The 24190-nt window shown below is 50.1% G+C and overlaps 2 protein-coding genes across 2 annotated transcripts; both read left to right on the forward strand.

Annotated features, from left to right (window-relative positions):
• Positions 1–2150: 2150 nt before the first annotated feature.
• Positions 2151–2958, forward strand: PNMA8C (PNMA family member 8C). Its single transcript, XM_053743518.1, is given in 4 exon segments — positions 2151–2773; positions 2775–2843; positions 2845–2921; positions 2924–2958. Coding segments are annotated over 4 exon segments (603 nt in total). The 5' UTR covers positions 2151–2351.
• A 14747-nt stretch (positions 2959–17705) lies between these two features.
• Positions 17706–20564, forward strand: CCDC8 (coiled-coil domain containing 8). Its single transcript, XM_047792040.1, has one exon. The coding sequence runs from the start codon at positions 18472–18474 to the stop codon at positions 19861–19863; it is 1392 nt and encodes a 463-aa protein (XP_047647996.1). The 5' UTR covers positions 17706–18471; the 3' UTR covers positions 19864–20564.
• Positions 20565–24190: the final 3626 nt, after the last annotated feature.

Consider the following 24190-nt stretch of genomic DNA (forward strand, 5'->3'; position numbering starts at 1 on the left):
GCCAGGGATCGAACCCCCGTCCTCATGGATGCTAGTCCGGTTTGCTGAGCCACGATGGGAACTTCTAGAAACATCTTTATTATAAGACTTCCCCACTCCCCAGTTTTATTGAGAAATAATTGACGTACATCACCATGTAAGTTTAAAGCATAGAGCATGACATTTTGATTTACCTATATTGTGACATGATTGCCATAAGTTCAGCTGACATCCGCTTTTTCATACAGCTACCATGAAAATAAAGAAGGAAAGGGAAAGGGGAAAAAATTTTCTCCTTGTGTTGACTCTTGGTACTCTTTTTTTTTTTTATTTCACATTTATTTATTAGGTGAACCATACCTTTACAAAATCATCAGGGAGTTCTTGTTGTGGCACAGCAGAAATGAATTGGACTAGTATCCATGAGGATGCCGGTTTGATCCCTGGCCTCGCCCTGTGCGTTAAGGATCCGGTGTTTTCAGGGAGCTGTGGTGTAGGTCGTAGACACCGCGGTTCGGATCCCGCGTTGCTGTGGCCGTGGTGTGGCCGGCAGCTACAGCTCCAGTTCCATCCCTAGCCTGGGAACCTCCATGTCCTGCAGGTGTGGCCCTAAAAAGCAAAACAAACAGTCACTGCCGAGAATTAGTGTTCTTTTCACAACTTTCCCATACATTGCGCAGCAGCGTTAAAGTCCTCATGTTGTACATTATATCCGTAGTACTTATTTATTACTCTAAATGTGTATGTATGTTTTGACCACCTTCACCCATTTTTTCCACTCCTGACCCCTTGTCTGTGGCAACCACCAGTCCGTCTCCCGTGTATATATGAGTTCGGGCCTGGGTTCATATTAATTATGTCACATCTAGGGGGAAAGAGACTAGTCACAAAACTCCTAACCTTCATTCTTACTGGGCTGCTTTCACGCATCCAGCCCTTAACTGATCTCCAAGACTCAGGAGGTAGAAGGCAGGGATTGACTTAGGCCCGGGTTACCTGGGTGACCATTTCTGAGCCAATCGCTGTGGCAGGGGGGTGGGGTTATGCTGATTAGTTCAAGCCGTTCAATGCCCATCCCTGGAACTGGGAGTTTGGAGGATGTCAATCTGATTCAAACTTACCGCTATCATTACTGGGATAGTGAGAGGAGAAATGGCCATTGTGAAGGTCATTTGAAACTCATAAGCTTAGAGGAAAGTTGCAAGTAGGGTCAAAGAACTTTTTCCCCTCCTGAACTATTTCGAGAGTAAATTGCCAGTCTGGTGCCCTATCATCTCTGAATATTACAGTGAGTGTGTCCTACAAACAAGGACATTCCATGATAAAGATACTTTGGTTCCCTTTGATTCATAAGTTATGTGAGAGAACGGAATAGCCCACATTCCTCCACCAAACTTTCCATTTATTCATTTACTTATATCCACATAGATTGATGGATTCTTTTTTTTTCCCCAAGATGTTATGACCTGTTGCTCTCATTTTTAATGTTGACGCTCAAAAGGTCCCACTTTTGGCCAGCAGGAGCCCTTCAAGCTGGCTCTGTGCCTTTCCACCTGTTCTCATCATTCTTTGAATATTTCCTTACTTTGTAACCCCAAATATGTTCCAGGCTCATCTTGTACCTGCCCTGTCCCCTGACCCCTAGAATCAGCCATTTTCTCAAAAGAGAAGGGAGGGTACTTCTGAAGGCAGCGACTGACCCCTCATCCCTGAATAACCCCCTCAGACTCTGATTTCAATGCGACTGGGTTGGGCCAGTGGCAGAGGCAGTGCTCTTCTGTTGCCATGGAGACCGCTGCCCCCGCAGAGCTGAAGGAGGCATTGAAGTCACTTTGGGAGCAAGTGCTGCGGCCATATCCTTGTCTTAGCTAGGCCATGGGGCAGTGAGGGCAGCCTCTGGGCCAGTGGCAAGAAGTCACCCTGCCTGAGGGCACCCACCCAGGACACCTGGGAGGCAGCAGCCTCTAGGCAGTCAGCAGCCCCAGATCTGCTGGGACCACAAGGGCCTGAGGACCTTTGAAGACTACTGCCAAGGAAGAGGGAGCAGCATCTTCAGAGCCTCCCTGGTGTGGCCTTGCCTAGGACTCAGGATCCACGAGCCAGCTGGCAGAAACCCACCCCTGCTTCATTCTGTGTAAGTCCCTAAGAATTTCCAAGAGCCCCCTCAGAGGAAGGCTACAGAAGGCTGGACACTGTGCAGCCCTAGCACAGGGCCTGGAGCATCCTTGAGTGAGGTGGATGATTTGAGCCTCATGAGGCCTCTCTCTTAGCCTTTGAGAAGGGATCATGGTATCCTGGATAGGTTTTTGGATTCCCGAGGTAGCTCAGGTGTGCACCAGCAGGCATACTGCTGCCTCAGAGAGCTGGGCAAGATGCTCTTTGGAGTAAAGGACATTGCACAGTTGGAACACGGGTGCCAGGCCCTCGAGGTGGACAGTTACAAGTCCCTGATGATCCTGGGTATCCCAGAAGACTTCAACCACGAGGAATTGGAAGAGATCATCCAGGCCCCCCTAAAGCCTCTGGGCAAGTTCGAAATGGCTGGGAAGGCCTTTCTAGAAGAAGATCAATCCAAGGCAGTCATCATTAGGCTGGCAGAAGACATCAGTTATGTCGTGATCCCCCAGGAGATCAAGGGCAAGGCTGGCAGGTGGAGAGTGGTCTGCACGCCCTGGAAGCAGGATATTGAATTCCTGACCAAGCTGAACCTCTTCCTGCAGAGTGAGGGCTGGACGGTGGAGGATGTGGCCCACGTCCTGAGGCAGGAACTGTGTCGGACAGTGACAGGCCCACTTTCTGCCTGCCATAAAGTGCCATGTACCCCAGCCCGGGGAGAAGCCTGGGGCTGGGGCCACTGCCTTGGTGGGTGTCACCTCTGGACTCAGCGGAGAAGGAGAACAAGGCTGGAGATGGTAAGAAAGGCAAGCGAAGCACAAGAAAAAATGTTGCCGGCACCATGCCTCTGATAAGAAGCTGTGAGGTGATGTGGGGTGGGCGTAGGGCCGGCTGAATGAAGGTGGGTGTCGGCTGAGTGGGTGTGGGTGACCACTGTGGGAGGGTGGGTACCCTCTGAGTTTGGGCAATGCCAGTGAATGTGGATAATGCAAGTGAGAATGGATATTGTTCACATGATCGGGTAACTCCTGAGTGAGAATGAATAACTAGTCATCTGACTAGTGTGAGTGAAGGCGGGTATTTTTATCTGTTACTTTGTGGGTTACATCTGAGTGGATATGGTTAACATCTAGTTAACTGTGGGTCACTCATCCATCCATTCATTCATTCTACAGATATTTGTTGCACACATACTATGTCCCAGGCACTGTTCCAGGAGCTGGGGATACAGAACTGGACAAATCCAAAGTAACTTTCTGCCTTCACGTCCCTCATAGTGAGTGGGTGACCTTCGAGCTACTTGGGTACATCTGAGTGGGCGTGGGTACCATTTGAGCAGAGGTGGATAATATTGGGTTGAGTAAAGATATTCATTTCAATAAATATTTCCTGGGCACCAATGGTGTACCAGGCACTGGGGATACAGTAGGGAACAAGAGACCCAAATCTTGCCCACGTGGCACCTATATTCAATATTGAGTAGGCGCGGGTAGCATCCGAGTTGTTTGAATCCTTGAATACATGGGAGCAAGCATGGGTACGATTTGAGTGTGTGGGTAGCATCTGAATATGAGTATGTAAGCTCGAGTGAAGAATATTTGAGTAGTTGTGCTCAATATTTAAGAATGTGGGAGTGGGAGTTCCATCCTGGAGCAGTGGAAACGGATCCCACTACAAACCATGAGGTTGCGGGTTCGATCCCTGGCCTTGCTCAGTGGGTTAAGGATCCGCCGTTGCCCTGAGCTGTGATGTAGATCTCAGACGCTGCTCAGACCTGGCATTGCTGTGGCTGTGGCTTGGGCTGGCAGCTGTAGCTCCGATTCGACCCCTTGCCTGGGAACCTCCATATACCGCGAGTGCGGCCCTAAAAATAATTAAAAAAAAGAAAGTGTGGGAGTAACGTCTGAGTATGCGTGTGGGCTTTGTTTGAGTGGTGAGTGAGGGTAGCTTCTGAGTGAGGAAGGGTGTCAAAGATCAGCGAACTACGTCTCGCACCCGGCAGACGCCGCCGCGGGACCAGCTGCGCAGTCGCGGTCAGAGCGGAGCAAGGTGTCTGTCAGAGTGGAGACCACGGGCGCTTGCTAAACCTCGCCGAGGAAATGGAAAATGAGAAGCTGGGTCCGGAATTCCAAGGGTTTGCAGGTCTCTTATGAGGGTTGGGGAAAAGCCAAGCAGGAAGAACGTGTCAGCTAGGTCCGTGCTCCAGAAAAAGGACACTTAGCCCCTTCTCCATCCTTTGTGGCCTGAGGTTGGAGACAAACTCTTGCTGAGTGTGTTTTGTGGAGGAGGCCCAGATCCCTCCAGCTTTGCTGGACAATCCTATCTTTGCCAAGTCTAGAGTTGTTTTCTGCCTTTTCCAAGGATGTACCTCGACAAACTTTTCCGGAGTGGGTCACTCTTTTGCAGATGACAAGCAGAGACCATAGCTGGGAAATTAAACTGCCTCCTCGCCACATCTGAGGATCTTACAGCTTTGTGTGTGACTCTGAAAAAAGCTGTCGCTATTCTCTACATGCTGGATCTCTCTTACAGAGATGATCAGATGTGGGAGGGGCCCTTCTGCTCTAATCGGTGCCTGGAGTGAGGATATGGGTCTCCCCAGATTAAATCCCAGAAGCTCTGACTTGTGCTCCACTCTCTAAAATACAAAAGGCAGAATTTCCAGGGAATGGTCCAAAAGGAGGTAATAATTAAGAGGTCACTTTCCAGAGTTATTGGTTGACAACATTAACGGATAGTCCCCAAGACTATAAGCTGAGTCTCCCGTGCTGGTGAAGAAAAACCACAAGAAAAGTAAAATCCAAATATCCTCGGATAGATGGAGTTAGCTCTTGTTCCAGATGTCTGACCCTTGAGGTTGCAGACTTCCAATTAGTTCAGGGATTTGCAAAGGTTTGAGCTGAATTTATTTTCAAAAATGCAATTTGAGGAGTTCTCTTGTGGTGCAGTGGGTTAAGGATCCCACATTGTCACTGCAATGGCTTGGGTCACTGCTGTGGCAGCACGTGTTCAGTCCCTGGCCCAGGAACTTCCACATGTCACAGGCGTGGTTGAAAAGAAAAAATCTACATAGCAGATTGAATTGTGATTGTGGAGATACTCCCCGCATACATTAGTGTGGTGGGCGTCAGTCAGTTCTGTCTTCTGATCCAACCTCCTTTCTTCTTTCTGAAAGGCTACCCTGTTTTGGCCCCTGGCAGAGTCAAAGGTGGAAGTTCTTTCCCTACGCCCCCATCCAGGAGGCAGCCAGCATTCAGCCAGCATGCAGGCAAGTGACGCACCCTCAGGCAGTCAGAAACTCCTGTTAGAACCTTGCAAGACAAGAATTTTTAGAGTTCAGTTTCTTTGACATGACCTCAAACCTGGAAGACTGATTTTCCATCCATTCCCCAAGCTGGCTCTCCACCATCAGCCCAGCATTTCTTTTGTGCAATGGTTGGGATAAAGTTTTCCTGCCATCCTCACTCATACATTTGAACTTCTGCAAGTGCATCCATGGTCTAGAGGTCTGTAGCTCTCTACTTATCTTTGTATTTCATGCAAATTTCCAGCTTGTGCATACTCACCGACAGAATAATGTACTATTTTGTTTATTGTTCCCTCAGAGTCTAAGCTTGAATAAATGCTACACAAACCTCAGACACACTCATCTGTGGCATGCTGTTCTCCTACCAAGTTCCCGTCGTGGCTCAGTGGTAACAAACCTCACTAGGATCCATAAGAATGAGGGTTCGATCCCTGGCCTCACTCAGTGGGTTAAGGATCCAGCATTGCCATGAACTGTGATGTAAGTCACGGAGGAAGCTCCGATCTGGATTTGTGGAGTTCCTGCTGTGGCTCAGTGGGTTAAGAACCTGACGTAGGGGAGTTCCTGTTGTGGCTCAGTGGTAACAAACCCAAGCAGTATCAATTGCCTCGCTCAGTGAGTTAAGGATCTGGTGTTGGCATGAGCTGTGGCGTAGGTTGCAAACAGGGCTCAGATCCTAAGTTGCTGGCTGTGGTAGCTGTGATGCAGGCCAGCGGCTGTGGCTCCGATTTGACCCATAGCCTGTGAACTTCCATATGTCGCAGGAGTGGCTCTAAAAAGCAAAAAAAAAAAAGGACTGCTTTTGTGCTTCTGTGGGTTTGGGGAGTTTCCCATACAACACTCATGCTGGTATACACAACGTGAGTAGTTGTTCAAGGTTGGCCATAAAACCCAAATATCCTACCACTTCTCTTTCTGGACCGAAGAGTTTCCTGAGCTTGCAAATCAAACTGTTGCATAAACAGTTGCCATTTGAAGCTACTTACCTGTGTGGGTTAAGACAAGGCTGGCACACAGCAAACCCTAAGTAAATTGGATGTGTTGGCTGAGGGAAGGGTGTAGCTGGCCTTTAAAACCCCTCATTTTAGAGTTCCTGTCGTGGCTCCTGACTAGGATCCATGAGGATGCGGGTTCAATCCCTGCCTCAGCAGGTTAAGGATCCAGCGTTGCCGTGAGCTGTGGTGTAGACCGCAGACACAGCTCGGATCTGGTGTTGCTGTGGCTGTGGTGTAGGCTGGCAGCTGTAGCTCTGATTGGACCCCTAGCTTGAGAACTTTCATATGCTGTGGGTGTGGCCTTAAAAAGCGAAAAATAAAATAAAATAAAATCCCTCATTTCCAAATGTGGGTTCAATTAAAGCTCTTCATTGTTCTCTGAGATTGATGCTATCTTGCATAAATGTGAACTCATAAAATAAATGGATGGTAGTGCAGTCAGAGCCTGCTCTGTGATATGTGAGGGGATCCATGGTAGATTTAATTTGGAAAAACAATCTGGCTGCTAAAAAAAAAATGTTTTGAAAACCACTTCCATAGGTTGCCTGAAGTTTTCCAGGGCTGCATTGTTTTTAAAATCGAGTGTTATCACATCTCATAGCCAAGAGAACCCAAAACACACAGCTTTCTTCTGTCTCCTAGGTTTCCAGGGGCTGATGGGAAAGGTGAAACAATTTATCTGGAACAAAAACAATAACATCTGTCCCATGTCCCAGGCACTGTGCAAAGTCCTTTATTAACTCATTCACTGTATTTTCCCAGCCCTCAAGTCATGGGACTATCCATTCACAAACCCTGATCCAAAACCCTCCAGCCAGATGTGGTTCAGGGGGTTGGGTTTTAGGAAAGTAATACAGTGACTATATCTTATAGTGTGTAATTTGCCCCCAGGGGGATTTGTGCAGCTTGCGCAATCATATCCCTTAGTATTGTCATAGTAGAGAAGTATAGGATACTGACATTAAGTGAAACGAATTAAGACCATAAATAGGGGAGTTCCATGGTGGCACAGTGGGTTAAGGATCCCGTGTTGTCACTGCTGTGGCTTGGGTTTTATCCCTGGCTTGGGAACTTTTGCATACTGTAAATAGCTTCATGTCAGCCTAGATCTTGCTTCCAATTTTCCTTCCTTCTTCTTTTTTTTTTTTTTTTTTTTTTTTTTGCCACATCTACAGCATATGGAGTTTCCTGGGCCAGGGACTGAATCTAAGCCACCACAAGACAACACAGGATCCTTAACCCACTGTGCCACAGCAGGAACTTCTTGCAATTTTTTTTTTTTTGATGCAAAGCTTTCAGAGCTTTGATTTCAGAAGAGGCGATAAGTGGTTACAAACTCTACTCTTATCATGATGATCATCTTCTCATTCTACGGCTTAAGAAAGTGATGCTCAAAAAAAGTTAAGTGACTTGCCTAAGGCCACGCAAAAAAAAACTCAAGAGAAATTGGAACTCAGGTCTTTCTTTTTCTTTTTTTTTTTTTTCCTTTTTAGGGCTGCACCTGAAGCATATGGCAGTTTCCAGGCTAGGAGTTGAATAGGAGCTGTAGCTGCTAGCCTATGCCACAGCCACAGCAACGCCAGATCTGAGCTGCATCTGCAACCTACACTGCAGCTTATGGCAACACTGGATCCTTAACCCACTGAGCGAGGCCAAGGATCAAACCTGCATCCTCCTGGATACTAGTCAGGTTCTTAACCTGCTGAGCCACAACAGGAACTCCCAAATTAGGTCTTTCTGACCTCGGACTATGTCTCAACACAGATCCCCAAAGAAGGGGATTGTCACACCATGGGTTGGGGGGATCACATAAAGAAGGACCAGTGTTGGTCAGGAGGCGGAGGGACAGGGGGAACCATGGACAAGAGCCTTTAGTATGGTTTCTTCGCAGGGGGAGCATGCACAGGTGCAGCATGCAAAAGTTCCCGGGCAAGGGATCAAACCTGTGCTACAGCAGCAACCAGAGATACAGCAGTGACAACGCCAGATCCTTAAGCCACTCCGCCATGAGGGAACCCCTTTATTGTGGTTTCTGCAGGAAGGAATGAGTGAGGCAGGGTAGGAAGGCTTAGGATTGGCAAGTTTGAGTGATTCCATCAGGCTCTGGGACAAAGGTGCCATCTCTAGTTGTCCAGGACCTGGCTCTGGGGTGAAGAGAGCAGGTGGATGGTGGCCCTGACTATGGGGGCCTGAAACAGAAGTACTGAGGCTGCGGGCTCTGGACCGAGTATTCGGTTCACGTTTGTAGAACAAGTGCGAGGGCAAGCATTCTTCCTTCTCTCTAGGAATTGTCTAACTCAGGAAGGAGCAGTCCCTCAAGGGTCAGCAAGGCCCCGGCTGTTAAAGCATCAGTGTGCAGAAAGTAGAAGACATGGTTAATACCGTGCTAAACATACAACACAGAGAGAGAAATATCTGTGTAAGTGCATAGAGGAGAACTAAACCTGAAATTCCTCTCATCAGCTGGCTCACTAGACAGCCTGCCAGCTAAGGCAGCGGATGCCAATGTAGAGGTATTGGGCAGATGGCCTGGGTTTGAGTCCTGACTCCTCCACTTCCCAGAGCATGTGCCTGGGCAACCCACTTAACCTCCTTGTGCTCAGCTTGCTTATCTGGAAAATAGGGATAGTGGGAACCTGTTTCACCAGGTTTGGGGGAGAAGTAAACCTGTTTAGACGTATAAATGACTTAGCACCGTGGCTGAGAGGGGCAAGCTGTTAAGTGCTGGTTGTTGGGATCCCAGGTCCAGTAATGGTTGTTTTGCATTAACAAACAACACGTCAGCCTGGTTTTAGAGCTCAGATTCCTGAACTTGATAATCTAGTACCCAGCTCCCTCGGGACAGTATGTTCTCTGTGTGCTGACAAAAGGCTGCTTTGCAACATGGGATGCCAGAGGGCAGACTGGTGAATCCACCAAGGTAATGACCTTCAAGAGACAGTACCCACCTCTCCCCTGGCATTAGCAGGCACACGATGGAAGGAGTGTCAACGGATTTGGAGCTACACGGGCCTGGGTTCAAATCTTGACTCTGCCACCTATTAGCTGTGTGCCTTCAGGGAGCTAACTTCACCTTTCTGGGCCTCAGTTTCCCCATCTGAAAAGTGCAGCTAATGTCACTCATGTCCAGATTCTTTGCAACAGAAATAGTGAAAGACATAAGTTCTGGGAGTTCCCACTGTGGTGCAGCGGAAATTAATCCAACTGGTATCTATGAGGATGTGGGTTCAATCCCTGGCCTCACTCAGTGGGTTGGGGATCCAGCGTTGCCGTGAGCTGTGGTGTAGGTCGCAGACAAGGCTCGGATCCCTCGTTGCTGTGGCTGTGGCTGTGGCCGTGGCTGTGCCCAGCAGCTGTAGCTCCAATTTGACTCCTGGCCTGGGAATTTCCATATGCCGTGGGTGCAGCCCTAAAAAGCAAAAAAGAAAAAAAATAGAAAGAAAGAAAGAAAGAAAGAAAGAAAGAAAGAAAGAAAGAAAGAAAGAAAGAAAGAAAGAAAGAAAGGAAGGAAGGAAGGAAAAGCAAGAGAAAGAAAGAAAGAAAGGCTCTGAAATAGTCATAGCAGCTTTCATCATAAAGCTGCCACAACCCAGATCTCCACTGACCAGTAAATGGATAAACAAATTTTGGAGTATTCACGCAGCAAATTATTACATAGCAACTTAAAGGAGTGAACTACAGATACACATAGCAACATAGATGAATCTCAAAATCATGATGATGAGTTAAAAAAAAAAAGCCAGACAAAAAGGACGTGTTATATGATTCTTTTTATATAAAACTCTAGAAAAAGCAACATTTGAGGGGCAGAAATAAGATCAGTGGTCTAGGGTAGGCAGAAGGGGACTGCCACAGGAGTTCCTATCATGGCACAGTGGTTAACAAATCAGACTAGGAACCATGGGGTTGCGGGTTCGATCCCTAGTCTCGCTCAGCGGGTTAAGGATCCAGCGTTGCCGTGAGCTGTGGTGTAGGTCGCAGACGCAGCTCGGATCCCACATTACTGTGGCTCTGGCATAGGCTGGCAGCTACAGCTCTGATTAGACCCCTAGCCTGGGAACCTCCATATGCCACAGGAGCAGCTCTAGAAAAGGCAAAAAGACAAAAAAAAGGGGGGGGGACTGCCACAATGGGCACAAGGGAACTTGCTAGAGTGACAGAAGTGTTCTCAAATGTTTTTTTTCTTTCTTTTTTTTTTTTTGGCCATGCCCATGGCATGTGGAAGTGCAGGAACTGGGGATCGAACCCACACCACAGCAATGGCAATGTCAGATCCTTAACCCGCTGTGCTCCAAGGGAACTCCAAAGTGTTCTATATCTTGCTTGTGGCGACAGTGACTCTAAAATTTATCACAATGGACATTTTAAAAGGATACATCATGTAGTTCCTTTGTGGCTCAGGAGGTTAAGGGTCTGGCATTGTCACTGCAGTAATTCAGATCGCTGCTGTGGTACAGGGTTTGATCCCTAGCCCAGGAACTTCCACATCCCACGGGTGCAGCCAAATATATAAATAAAAGGTTACGTTAGGTGTTCCCTTTGTGGCTCAGTGGGTTAAGAACCCAACACAGTGTCTGTGAAGATGCAGGTTCAATCCCTGGCCTCACTCAGTGGGTTCAGGATCCATTGCTGCCCCAAGCTGCGGCATAGACCAGGAGCTGCAGCTCCAATTCTACCCCTAGCCCAGGAACATCCATATGCTGCAGATGCAGCCCTAAAAGGAAAAAAAAAAAAAGACTATGTTACACAGGATATAAAGTATACTTTCATAAAGCTGACTTGTTTTTTAAAAATGAAATAGAGTGAGGTAGTCTGAAGGCTTACTGGCTCAACTTCCTCATCTGTAAAATGGGTTGATAATAATAGTATCTATTGCTGAAGGTTTTCATGAAGACTCAGAAAGATGCTGTCTGTAAGATCAACGGCACAGTAAGGGGGAGGCAGCTTTACAGGAAACTTCCGTGTGAGACACGTAAATGCCCAAGGTTTCCTAGACTCCTGAGAGAAGCGAGGTCTAACCATTGGGTCGCCCTGGTGTGAGGCAGGTGAAGAGAGACAGGCAGCAGATGGAAGCTCTGCAGGCTGGGGCAGGAGCATTTTAAAACACTGTCAAAATTGCCATCACGCAAAACTGGCTCCCGAGAGTCAGAACACTGCACAAGAATTCTTTTATTTCAGGGATAATTGTTCTTGAGAAACAAGGTCAAGGAATACAACTTGAATTTGTTTTTGGCCAAGCCCATGGCATGCAGAAGTTCCAGGGCCAGGGATCGAACCTCCACCACAACAGTAAACTGAGCAACTCAAACCCATGTCACAGCAGTGACCTGAGGTACAGCAGTGACAACTGCTGGATCCTTAATTAAGTTTATGGAAGTTCCCTGGCCAGGGATCAAACCCAAACCTCTGCAGCGACCTGAGCCGCTGCAGTTGGATTCTTAACCCACTGTACCACAGTGGGAACTCTTGATCTCATTTTAAGTAATTATATCTTCAACAATTCCATTTCCAAATAAGGTCACTTTCTGAGGCCCTGGGGTAGACACCTTCCCTCTTAGAAGTTGAATGTTTTAACTTGGAGTTTTCTTTGCTGGAGTCTGGGGAATTAGTAGCCACACTAGAGGATCTGGATTCCCGTCCTGTGGCTCCTGTAATAAATGACCATAGATCGGCTGGCTCAGGATAACAGTGATATATAGTCTCTCACGGTTGGTACTGCCAGCCAGCAGGACAAAATCAAGGTGTTGGCAAGGCTGCACCCCTCAAAGGCTTTAGGGGAGGAGCTTCCTTGCCTCTTCCAGCTTCTGGTGACTCAGGTGTTTCTGGGTTGTGGCCCCATCATTCCAGGCTCCGCCTCCATTGTCACATGTCCTCCTCCTATTCAGTACATCTTTTCTGTGTGCTTCGATCTTTTAAGGACACTCCTAGAGGCAGTTAGGGTCCATGCACATAATCCATGGCAATCGCATTTCAGATTCTTACGGACATCTGCAAAGACCCTGTTTCCAAATAAAACATTTTATTTATTTAATTTATTTATTTATTGTGTTTTAGGGCCACACGTGAGGGATATGGAGGTTCCCAGGCTAGGGGTTGAGTTGGAGCTTCAGCTGCCGGCCTGCCACAGCCACAACCACATGGGATCTGAGCTCAGTCTGTGACCTACACCACAGCTCGTGGCAACGCTGGATACTTAACCCACTGAGCGAGGCCGGGGATTGAACCTCGTCCTTGTGGATACTAGTCAGGTTTGTTACTGCTAAGCCACAACGGGCTCTCCCAAAACATTTTCAAATTCCAGGGATTAGGACCTGAAATCTTTGGGTAGACATTATTCAGCCTGTGAGCCCCCCTCCTTTAAAGGGCCCCTCTATGTTGCTAAAAGTGGACAAATTATAATTTCCAATCTGGCTTTTGGCTGGTATTGTACTTACAGTTGGCAGAGTTCCTCTGGGGACACTTAGTTCCTCTGCTGTTTCTGCTCAGCCTTGCCAACCAGCACCTCTGTCAGAGTCATTTGGGAAGGTTTTTTTTTTTTTTTTTGTCTTTTGTCCTTTTTTAGGGCCGCACTCGCTGCATATGGAGGTTCCCAGGCTAGGGGTTTAATCAGAGCTGTTGCTGTCGGCCTACACCACAGCCACAGCAATGCCAGATCCTAGCCTTGTCTGCAACCTACACCACAGCTCATGGCAACGCCTGATCCTTAACCCACTGAGCGAGGCTAGGGATGGAACCCGCAACCTCACGGTTCCTAGTCAGTTCGTTTCCGTTGCACCACGACAGGAATTCCCATTTGGGAAGATTTTTTAATGCAATAACCTACCCCCACCCTAAGACGTTCTGATCCAATAAATTGGACTCAGGAAACTGATTTCTAAAACTCCCCAGTAATTCTAATGAGCAACCAGATTTGATAATCACTGTTTTAGAGAAATGTGCCACTTAAATGAATGAATGGACGATTCCTCAAATATATGGTTGCTCTAACCATTGGTTTTGCTTCCATACTCACCGAACAGCCTTCTGATTTTGGAGTGAGGAGGGTGGGAGGCAGGGGTGACCCAATTATGTGGGCAGAGTGTGGACCACAAGGCTGCTTCCTGCTGTACATGTTGAGGACCTACTATGTGCCATCAATTAACCCAATAGGATCTGGTTCAGCAGTTAACAAACCCGACTAGTATCCATGAGGACTTGGGTTCTATTCCTGGCATTGCTCAGTGGGCTAAGGATCTGGTGTTGCCATGAGCTGTGGTGTAGGTCGCGGACGTGGCTCAGACCCTGCATTGCTGTGGCTGTGGTGTAGACCAGCAGCTACAGCGCCAATTGGACCCATAGCCTCGGAACTTCTGTATGCCACAGGTGCAGCCCTAAAAAGACAAAAGACAAAAAAACCCTGAGATTGATCTGCTTTAACTGATATGGAAAGACTTCAACACATGCTTCAACACATGAAAAAAGCAAGTTTTTAGCACTAGATCTAGCCTAATCCCCTCACTCATTCATTCAACAAATATTTTGAGCGCCTACCAGCATTGTTCTAGATTCTGCGAATTCAGCAGTGAACGAACCAGACAAATATAAATCTCTGCTCTCATAGGGCTGGAATTCCAATAGGGTGAGACAATAAATAAGAAAATACCAGGAAGCGATGTGGTGAAAATAATTCAGGATGATGTTAAAAACCCTCATGAGGTAAATTCTAAAGTTATCCCTGCAAGAATTTTTTTCCAGGAAAGCACAGAGGTATTTAATTGAGATTACTCTGGGGGAAGGGGCTGGAGGCTTAGGGCTGGTAGCTAGATATTTTTTATTTTATACAGTTCGGCAATTCCAGCATTTTCTTAACATGTACTTTTCACCTTTATTATTATTTTCTAGAGTGGCAACCAAGGGTAGCTGGGTAGAGAGATTTGAGCCATGTTTTGTTTTCTTTCTCCATTCTTGCTGGGTTTTTCATTTCTTTTAAACAAGTGTAAAAGTGGGAGCTATAATTATCGTTTTTTCTGGGGCGGCTGGAGAATCTCGCCTGCCAAAGAACTGGGAATCTAAATCCCTCACAGCGGAACTGCCCAGGGGTTGGCAATTTTTGCAAAAATGTTGAACATTTGGGATTTTATTTCTAGGATAATCTCCACCACCCCACCCCACCCCCGCCTCCGCCACATACACAACTTTTACCAGTTACAAAACCCAGTGTCTCATCTGCGAGGTCATTCCCACGTGGAAGCCTTGACATCTCAGGGCTGGATTCTTAAGTCAACATTTAGAAATTTTTAGTTTCGGGCCCCTACAAAACAGCTTTTCAGAGAAACTGACTTGAGGAAATCAGGCCTAGAGATGGGAAAAGAAGCGGAGAAGAGGCGCTGCCCTGCCCCGCCCACCCTCTCAGAGCAGCCTCTAGCGAGGGAGCGCGTCTCCTCGTCGCCATGGAGACCGCTGGGAGGCGGGGCTAGAAGCGCGTGCAAAAAAGGGCGTGGCGCGGTGGGGGGGGCGGGGACTGAGCCCGGGGGCAGTTGGGATGGAGTTTTTGAGAAGGAGAAAATCCAGCAAAGCCTAGCGACCTGGCTCTGTAAAAGCAAAAACAATCCAAATGAGCCAATAATTGTACAAAAATTTCCCTGAGACCTTAGCCGTCCTCTGCCTGCCAAGTATCTTTCTTTCTTCTTTCCCTCTCTCTCTTCCCGCTTACCCCGAACATCTGCCCGGTTCCTTCATGAGTTAAGTGAAATCACATGCTGTGAGTTAAACGAAATTATATGTGTTTATTTTTATACCTTATATTACAGTCACTAGTTTACCCGGGTTTTTTGGTGTTTGGGGAATTTTTTTTTAACATTTGTATATATTAAAATTGGTCTCTTTGTAATCCAATAATACAATACCATGCATTGCAAAACTATCCTGAAAAGGGTCCTTGACATGGAAAAGGTTAAGAATTCCTAAGCTAAAGGGTCCTCAAGAGGGTAGAGACTGCTCAGTAATTTGGGGAGGGTGCAGTATGACCTCTGAAGTGATGACCTTTTGCAACACCCTAGCGGCCTAGTGCTTAAGGATCCAGTATTGTCACTGCTGTGGCATGGGCTAGATCCCTAGCCTGAGACCTTCTGCACGGCAAACAACAAAAAAGATGACATTTGAGCAGAGGGAGATTGCCAAGAGAAGGTAGGGGCAGAACTTTCTGGGTGTTGGGACCAGTGAGTGCAAAGGACCTGAAGGTGGAGGTAAGCCCGATGTATTGGATGACCAATGAGGAGGCAGGTGTGGCTGGAGTGGAGTGAGGAAGAGAGAAAGCGGGAAGTGGGGCTTTGTGGGTGATGGCGAGGACTTTATAAAATTAGAGGAGAGACAGATCTGGCTTAAGTTGCTAGGTTGGGGGTGGATTGATTATAGGCAGTGAGAAGGAAGCAGGGAGCCCCACGAGGAGGGATTTGTATGGATCCAGGCAAGCAATGAGGGCAGCTGGACATGTGATGGCTTTTAAGGGGTCAAACAGCCTAGCACTCTCAGGAGGACGCAGATCAGCTGTATCTTCAGAACCCGGAGTTAGTTCTAACGTCTGGGATCTGGTTCAAATATCTGGCTCTCCACTTGGAACTGTGCAATCGGGGACCAGCCTCAGTGTCCCCAGCTGTAAGGAGATGATAGTGAAGGCATTCACCTTTCGGTGTACCTCTTCGGATTCATACCAGGCCCACTCAGGATGCCTGGTTTCAAAGAAAGCGTCCATGCAGGTTAACCATTATTATTACTAAGGCAGTTGTTGCTGTGCATGTGGTTGCCTCACAGTTACCCAAGAAGCTTTGCGAATCCTGACCCTTTAATTTAACTTATTTCAATTAACATTTTTGAGGTATCTGAGGTCCTTCAATTTAATTTAACTTATTTCAGTTAACTTTTTTTTTTTTTGTCTTTTTGCTATTTCTTTGGGCTGCTCCCACGGCATATGGAGGTTCCCAGGCTAGGGGTTGAATCGGAGCTGTAGCCGCCAGCCTACACCAGAGCCACAGCAATGCGGGATCCGAGCCGCGTCTGTGACCTACACCACAGCTCACGGCAACGCCGTTAACCCACTGAGCAAGGGCAGGGACCGAACCCGCAACCTCATGGTTCCTAGTCGGATTCGCTAACCACTGCACCACGACGGGAACTCCTCAGATAACATTTTTGATTGCTAAAAATTGAAGCACTCCAAAATGATAGAGTGAAAAGTCATGTCCCTACCACCTCCGGGGTCCCCAGATATAGCCACTGTTGGCAGTGCTTCTACACGTGACAAATGTATGTAGACACCTAGGCCCTTTGGTCTACACACACATTAGACTGTTTCAGAATCAAATCCAGGTTCAGTCTTCTTCCTGGCCATGTGACCTTGAGCAAGAGATTGATTTTATTTCCTCAGCTGTACAATGGGAATGAGCATCATATTATCTGTATCCTGATGTTTTGTGTGAATTTTATGAGTTAATTTATAAAAAGCACTTAGCATGGTCCTTCGTATGTAGGAAGTGCTCCCTAAAATGTGTTTATTCTCAGTCACTTCTCTTTTTCATAACGGCCTAGTATTTCACCGTTAGTCCCTACGGGTGAACAATTAGGTGCATTCATTCACTCAAAAAAAAATATATATATATATATATATATTTTTTTGCCATTTCTTGGGCCGCTCCCGCGGCATATGGAGGTTCCCAGGCTAGGGGTCTAATCGGAGCTGTAGCTGTCGGCCTACGCCAGAACCACAGCAACGCAGGATCCGAGCCGCGTCTGCAACCTACACTACAGCTCACGGCAACGCCGGATCCTTAACCCACTGAGCAAGGGCAGGGATCGAACCCTAAACTTCATGGTTCCTAGTCGGATTCCTTAACCACTGCGCCACGACGGGAACTCCCAAAAATATTTCTTGAGTACCTACTCTGTGCCAAGCCCCATGATGAGCTGCAATAAGACCTCGATACCAAGTTCTTCACCCACATGTCTGGGTATATGGCTAGGAACTGCTGGTACCCAAAGTCACTTGATTTTAAGATGGTACTATACTGTCAGTGGCTTTCCAAGGGATTGCCCGATGATGAGCGCGCCCACCTTCAGGGCTGGGCTGGAACCCGCACATTTGGGATGGTAGTTTCGGGAACTGCTGCCTTTCTCAGGGAAAGCTGCTGACGTGGGCGTCGGCGCCGCAGGCGTTTGGCTTGGAAGCCGGGGCCCCTGAGAGGCCCGGGGCGCAGCCACACCCCTGGGGGGGAGGGCGGTGAGGGCGCCCCGAGGGGAGTGGACAGCCCCCCTGTCAGTCTTCCCGGAGTCCGGGAGTGTAAGCCGAGAAGGGGGAAGGTGGGCCTCATCCAGGGGGAAGGCGAGGAGGAACTTCCTGCCCGCGCGCGCTCGCAGGCCCTGGGCGCGCAGGCTGGGGGCGGAGGCGCGTCAAGGTCAGCCTGGACCGAGGTGGCAGCCTGCCTAGGGGCGGGAGACCCTCCTGGGGAGCTGGCTGCGGCCTCCAAGAGCCTCGGCCATGTTGAACAGCCACAGCTGAGCCGTCTTTGTCTGCAAAGTCCTTTCCCAAGTTCCAGGGACGTCCCCTGTGCCTGGCACAGGAAGAGCCACCAGCAGTCCTTACACTGAGTTGGAGCCGGGACACCCATTTGCAGCTTGCGGCGGGCTTGGAACCTTGAGACTCCGACTCACGTAAGCACCCTGAATCGATTCCCACCAGTCCTTGAGGGGAGCGAACTGGATCACGACCCGACTTGTTGCGGGCAGAGAAACTGGGAGGTGAGATTCCCGGCCGCGCTCTTGGGACCGCATCCCCACCCCAAGACTCGGCGCTGCGAGTAGTTTGGGCTCCTTGCCCGCACTCCAGATTTCACCCTGGAGATCTTAAAGACCCTCGAGAAAAGCCACGTGGGGGGCTGGTTCCCCTGGGGCTTCCTCCCTTCCCCTGATTGCCTGATCCTCTGGAGCGTCCCCGACATCTGCAAAGATGTGGATTTGGACGTCCTCGTGGAAGCCTTGAAGCCCGTGGGGACATTCAAGAAGATCGGCAAGGTGTTCCGCCGCGAGGAGGACTCCACGGTGGGGATGCTGCAGATCGGCGAGGACGTAGACTATTTGCTCATCCCTCGCGAGGTCAGGCTGGCGGGAGGCGTCTGGAGGGTTATCTCCAAGCCCGCCACCAAGGAGGCGGAATTTCGGGAGCGGCTGATCCAGTTTCTGGAGGAAGAAGGCCGCACCCTGGAGGATGTGGCCCGCATCATCGAGAAGAGCACCCCCCACCCGCCCCAGCCCCCTAAAAAGTCCAAGGAGCCCGGATCGAGGAGGAGAGTTCCGCAGATGGTGACACCACCTCCTCGGCTGGTCGTGGGTACTTATGACAGCAGCAATGCCAGTGACAGCGAGTTCAGCGACTTTGAAACCTCCAGAGACAAGGATGACAAGGACCACAAAGGCACGGGGCGCGGCAGGAGGGTTCGCAAAATGCCTGTCAGTTACCTGGGCAGCAAATTCCTTGGGAGCGACCTGGAGAGCGAGGATGATGAGGAACTGGTGGAGGCCTTCCTGAGGCGAGGAGAGAAGAAGCCCAGTGCCCTGCCGGCCCGCCGCCGTGTGACCCTGCCAGTGCCCATGTTTGAGGACAATCCTGGGCCCCAGCTGTCCAAGGCTGACAGATGGCGGGAATATGTCAGCCAGGTGTCCTGGGGGAAGCTGAAGCGGAGGGTGAAGGGCTGGGCACCGAGGTCCAGCCCAGGGGTGGGTGAGGCCCGGCAGGCCTCTACCAGGGTGGAGAGGGATGGCGCATCGGTGCCAGGCAGCTCAAGCTTCGGGGAGGACAGGGGAAATGCAGGAGATGGGCGGGTGCCTGAGAATCCCCCAAGTCGGTGGAGACCCAAAATCAACTGGGCCTCCTTCCGTCATCGCAGGAGGGAGGAAGCCCCAACTAGAGCTCAGAGAACAGAGGCTGCAGATGATCAGAGGGCAGAGGTAGTAGCTCTCCAGGGGGCAGAAGCTGTGGAAAATCAGAGGGCTGAGGCCCCTGCTGTTCAGGGGGCAGAGGACCCAACTGTCCAGAGAGTAGAGGCTGCAGATTATCAGAGGGCAGAGGCCCTAGCTATCCAGGGGGCAGAGGCGCCAGCTGTCCAGAGGGCAGAGGCCATTCCTGACCAGAGGGCAGAAGCTGCATGTAGTCAGAGGGCAGAGGCCCTGGCTGTCCAGGAAGCTGAATCCTCAGCTGCTTGCAGAGCCACAGGGGCAACCCCAGGAGCCAGGACCCGGAAACCGGTCAAGACAGTGAGGTTCCAGACCCCCGGCCGCTTTTCGTGGTTTCGAAAGCGCCAGAGAGCCTTCTGGCACACCCCCAGGTTGCCCACCCTGCCCAAGAGAGTCCCCAGGGCAGGCGAGGCCAGGAGCCTCAGGGTCCTGAGGCCTGAGGCCAGAGCAGAAGCAGAACATGAAGAGCAAGAAGATCAGCTGTGAGGCGAGGGCAGGGGGGTCACAGAGGACCCTGCCACCTGTCACAGTATTGGCCAGCCAGGGTGTGTCCCTGACTCCCCTGCACTTGGGCAGAGATGCTATAATCTGTCTCCACACTTGAAAATGGAGATAAATCAAGGGCCTGGCAGTACCCCTCTAATCTCCACCTAACACCCCTCTTTTTTCTTGCTAAAATTGTATCTTTCATGCATTGATTTAAAAAAAAAAAATACAGACTAGGGAGCTCGCATCATGCAGCAGCAGAAACGAACCGATTAGGAACCATGAGGGTGCAGGTTTGATCCCTGGCCTCGAACATTGGGTTGGGGATCTGGTGTTGCAGTGAGATGTGGTGCAGACGTGGCTCAGATCTGGCATTGCTGTGGCTGTGGCGTAGGCTGGCAGCTGTAGCTCCAATTAGACCCCTCGCCTGGGAACCTCCATATACCATGGGTGCAGCCCTTAAAAAAGAAAAAAAAAAAATACAGACTCTTCATAGCAACTCAAAGAATGTAAAGAAACCTATACAACGAGGTTGCATCACCCAAGATTTTAACTTCCTCAAGTGCAACTCTAGGTGCTCCACTTGAAAAGGGAGGCAGGGGAGAAATTCCTTCCCCTTCCCCTTTTTTCTTCACCATCTTGCCTGAACACTTACATTGACTGCCTCCTTGAACTTAAAAATAAACATGTTTACAAACTTATTTCCTGCCTCTGGGCCCGGCAACTGAAGAACGCTCCAGGGTGGTTTTGTCATGCCCTGTGTCCCCTTCATTCCCACCTCCACAATGGTGACCCGTGTTCACCTCACTTTGCCTGCCATCCCCACACTTGATGGGTCCAGGGCTTGCCATTTACATGCGTTGTCCCATCGTGGTTCCCAGGTACAGAAGAATCACTAGGGAAACGTGTCCAAAATGAAGGTTCTGGGGCCCTTCATGCCAGAGCTGTGAATTGCTAGGGTGAGCTGTGCAAGCCAGGAGTCTGTTTCAATCAAGCCCCACAAACATCTCCTGGAGCAGCTTGGCTGCTGAACACCTTGAGAAAAATCACTGCAATAGGAACAGGCCACAAGGTGGACTGCGGTGTGTTGGTGAGCAGTATGCTGGGACTGGAGTATGCTGGGACTGGAGCTTTTAATCGTGAGAGATCAGGTTGCTACAGCTCTGGGAGCTGGGGACATCTCTGCGCGTTGTCTCGTGTCTCCCCCTCCCCCACCCTCACCAGGGGAAAAAGAGACAGTAAACGACCACTCCCCAGCCCGGATACAAGCAGGAGAAAAAGGAATTCGTGGAGGGAGGTCTGAAAACCAGCTCGGTCCTCCTGACTGGCAGGAGTCCTGGCCTGAGCTTCTTAGACCTGATTCAGTAGGTTTGTGGGTCTGGCCCCGGCCTGAGAATATGCATTCCTAAGAAGTTCCCAGGAGATGTGAATGCAGCAGGTTTCAGGATCTTATTTTGACAACTACTGCTCTATGGGAAAGTCCACTTTCTGCAGCCCGGCGTTCAAACAACAGGCAGAGCCTTGAAGCCGCTAGGCGGTGGACCAGTGCTCCACGCACCTTTCGTGCTCAAGAACCGTCGCGCCCACAATCTTAACCATCGGTCTTGGCGCGCCACCTGGTGGATATCTGGGCCACGGCAACTGGTCTGAGTTGACGTTACCTTCACAGGCCTGGGCGTGGGGCTGGGGGAAGCGGCCTGTGTGAGGGGCGGGGCCCTGCGGCCCGGGCTTGAGGGGGCGGGGACACCGGATAAGTGGAAAGGGGTGTTGTTTTTTGTTTCTGGAGCCCTAGCTTCTCCCTCCTGGCGGTTGTTGGACCAACTCACATCCCCAGGAATCTCAGGGAACCTGTCTCAGTTTGATTCGGTCCAAGGGCGGGACAGTTCCTGTCTAGGTCCCAGGAGGAGGAGGGGAGCAAGCTCCTGGCCCATCTGCACACCTGGACTCCACCACACCCCAGGGACCTCTGTGCGCTCACGAGCTAAACTCCAGTCACGTGGAATCCAATTAGACAGTTACCTTGGTGAAGGCAGGTGGTCTGTGTCGGAGACACCGTCTCCTCGACGCCCTACCGGGAATCCTGGCACCACCGGAATAGTCAGGGGTTACACGTGAATAAACCCAGATCGCCATAGACCTGGCTTGGGGCTTCTGCACAGGCTGTTCCTGCCTCCTTTGTGCGTTTCCCTCGGCCATCGGCCAGCCTCATCCCTCTCCCCTCCTGCCCTCCGGATTTTTCTCTCCTGCAACCACCCCCGCGCAGGGCAGTAGCTTGTACTCGTCTAGGAAGCTTAGGACCTTCGCTGCCTCCCACCCGCTGCCCCGCATGATGCTTGCAGAGGGCCTGCACTTGTCCGTCTCGCGTCCTGCCACAGCCTGGGACCCGGGCCTGGATCCACGTCTTTGGTGGCCCGCCCGGCTCCCTCGAGCCTTTCCTGGGTCGCCGCCCTCTTCAGAGGCCGCCACTTCTCCTCCATCCTCTTCTGGCAGCTCCCGGGCTTCCCGCGCAGGGACCAACCCGCGGCTGCGGGGCCTCTGAGGACTCTGCGCTCCCCGCTGTCCAGGCAGTGGCTGGAGACACTCCTCTCGTGTCCCCTCAGTTTGGTTCCCACCCGGATGTAGACTTCTAGCGCTTTCCTTGCCAAGCGTGTTTGGGATCGGGTTGCCAAGTCGGCGCAGTTCATCGGTCATTCAGCAGTTAGAAGCTGATCAGCCACGTGGCCTAACGGACCCCAGGAGCCGCCCAGTCCGCCAGCGCAGTGCCTAAGTGGCTCTGCGGCCCTTGCCGCAACTCCCCTCCCCTCCCCTCCCCCAACACCGCGAAGGCTCCTCGGCCCCAGCCACCTGCTGGCCCATGGGCACTGGTGGCAAATGGGAGTGGGCGAGGGGACGCTCTCTGGAAAACTGCTCCAGCCCAGCCGTAGTAGCAGCAGCAGCGACGTGGGACAGGGGTTCCACAAACCAGGCCAATTTGCCTGGTTTGTGGAACCTCAGCAGCTCAGCAACCTGGGGCCACAGCACTTTCCCAGGGCGGCAGCAGGCCCTGCATTCCTGATCTTCAGACAACCTGACCTTCCCTTTTTGCACTTTGCATGCAATACCCACCTCACCAGTGCCCGCCATCAACAAAGGAAGTCAGGTGGGATGGACTGGGAGCTTGGGGTTCGTAGATGCAGACTGTTGCCTTTGGAACGGATAAGCAATGAGATCTTGCTGTGTAGCGCTGGGAACTGTCTAATCACATGATGGAGCATGATAATGTGAGAAAAAAGAGTCTATACATGTATGTGTAACTGGGTCACCACGCTGTACAGTAAAAAATTGACAGAACACTGTAAACCAGCTATAATGAAAAAAGTAAAAATCATTATATTAAAAAAAAACAAAGGAAGTCAGTATGCTGTTTAGAAACTAGTGTGGCAGGTGGCAGTCAGCGCTCTGAAATAAAGTGAGGATATTCGGGGAGAGTTATGGTTTTAACAGGGTGGGAAGCCCTCCCTAGGGATGTGACCTCTGAAGATAGACCCACATGAAGTGAAGGACAGGGCCCTGAAATCATCCTGGAGAAGGACACTCTAAGCAGCAGGAACCTCGAGTGCAAAGGCCTTGAGGCAGGAATGTGCCTGGTGAGTTCCCTGAACAGCAAGGAGACCTGGGAGGCTGAGTCGATGGGAGTGGTGGGCAGTGAGGCAGAGAAGGGACATGGGGACAGAGTGAGTAGACCAATGCCATCCAAGAAAAATTTCCGTGGGGATGGAAATGTCCTCTTTTGCGCTGGTATGGTAGCCGAGGGCCATGTGTGGCTTTGAGCACCTGTGATGTGACTGGTGTGGCTGAGGAAATGGGTGTTCACTCTTCTTTAATTTTAATTACATTTAAATGTAAACTACCCCTTGCAGCCATTGGTTACCCTGTTGGTCAGAGCAGGTCTAGACAACCATAAGGACTTTGGCTTTGACCTCGTGGAAACCTTGACATAGGAAGCCTTGATTGATTGATTGATTGATGGTCTTTTAAAGGCCAAACCCACGGCATATGGATGTTTTTAGGCTAGGGGTCACATTGGCGTTGTGGCCACCAGACTACACCACAGCCACAGCAATGCCAGATCCAAGCTGTGTCTGTGACCTACACCATAGCTCATGGCAACGCTGGATCCTTAACCCACTGAGTAAGGCCAGGGATCAAACCCACATCCTCAAGGATACTAGTCAGATTCTGTTAAGCCACAATGACGGGACTTCCAAGAATCCTTTAAAAGGTAAGAGAGGTGAGAGACTGGATCAGACCTTGGTGCAGGACTTACATACAGAGAAACGAGACCCTG

The sequence above is a fragment of the Phacochoerus africanus genome, chromosome 8 (assembly GCF_016906955.1).
Source record: "Phacochoerus africanus isolate WHEZ1 chromosome 8, ROS_Pafr_v1, whole genome shotgun sequence".
Classification (NCBI taxonomy): Eukaryota; Metazoa; Chordata; class Mammalia; order Artiodactyla; family Suidae; genus Phacochoerus; species Phacochoerus africanus.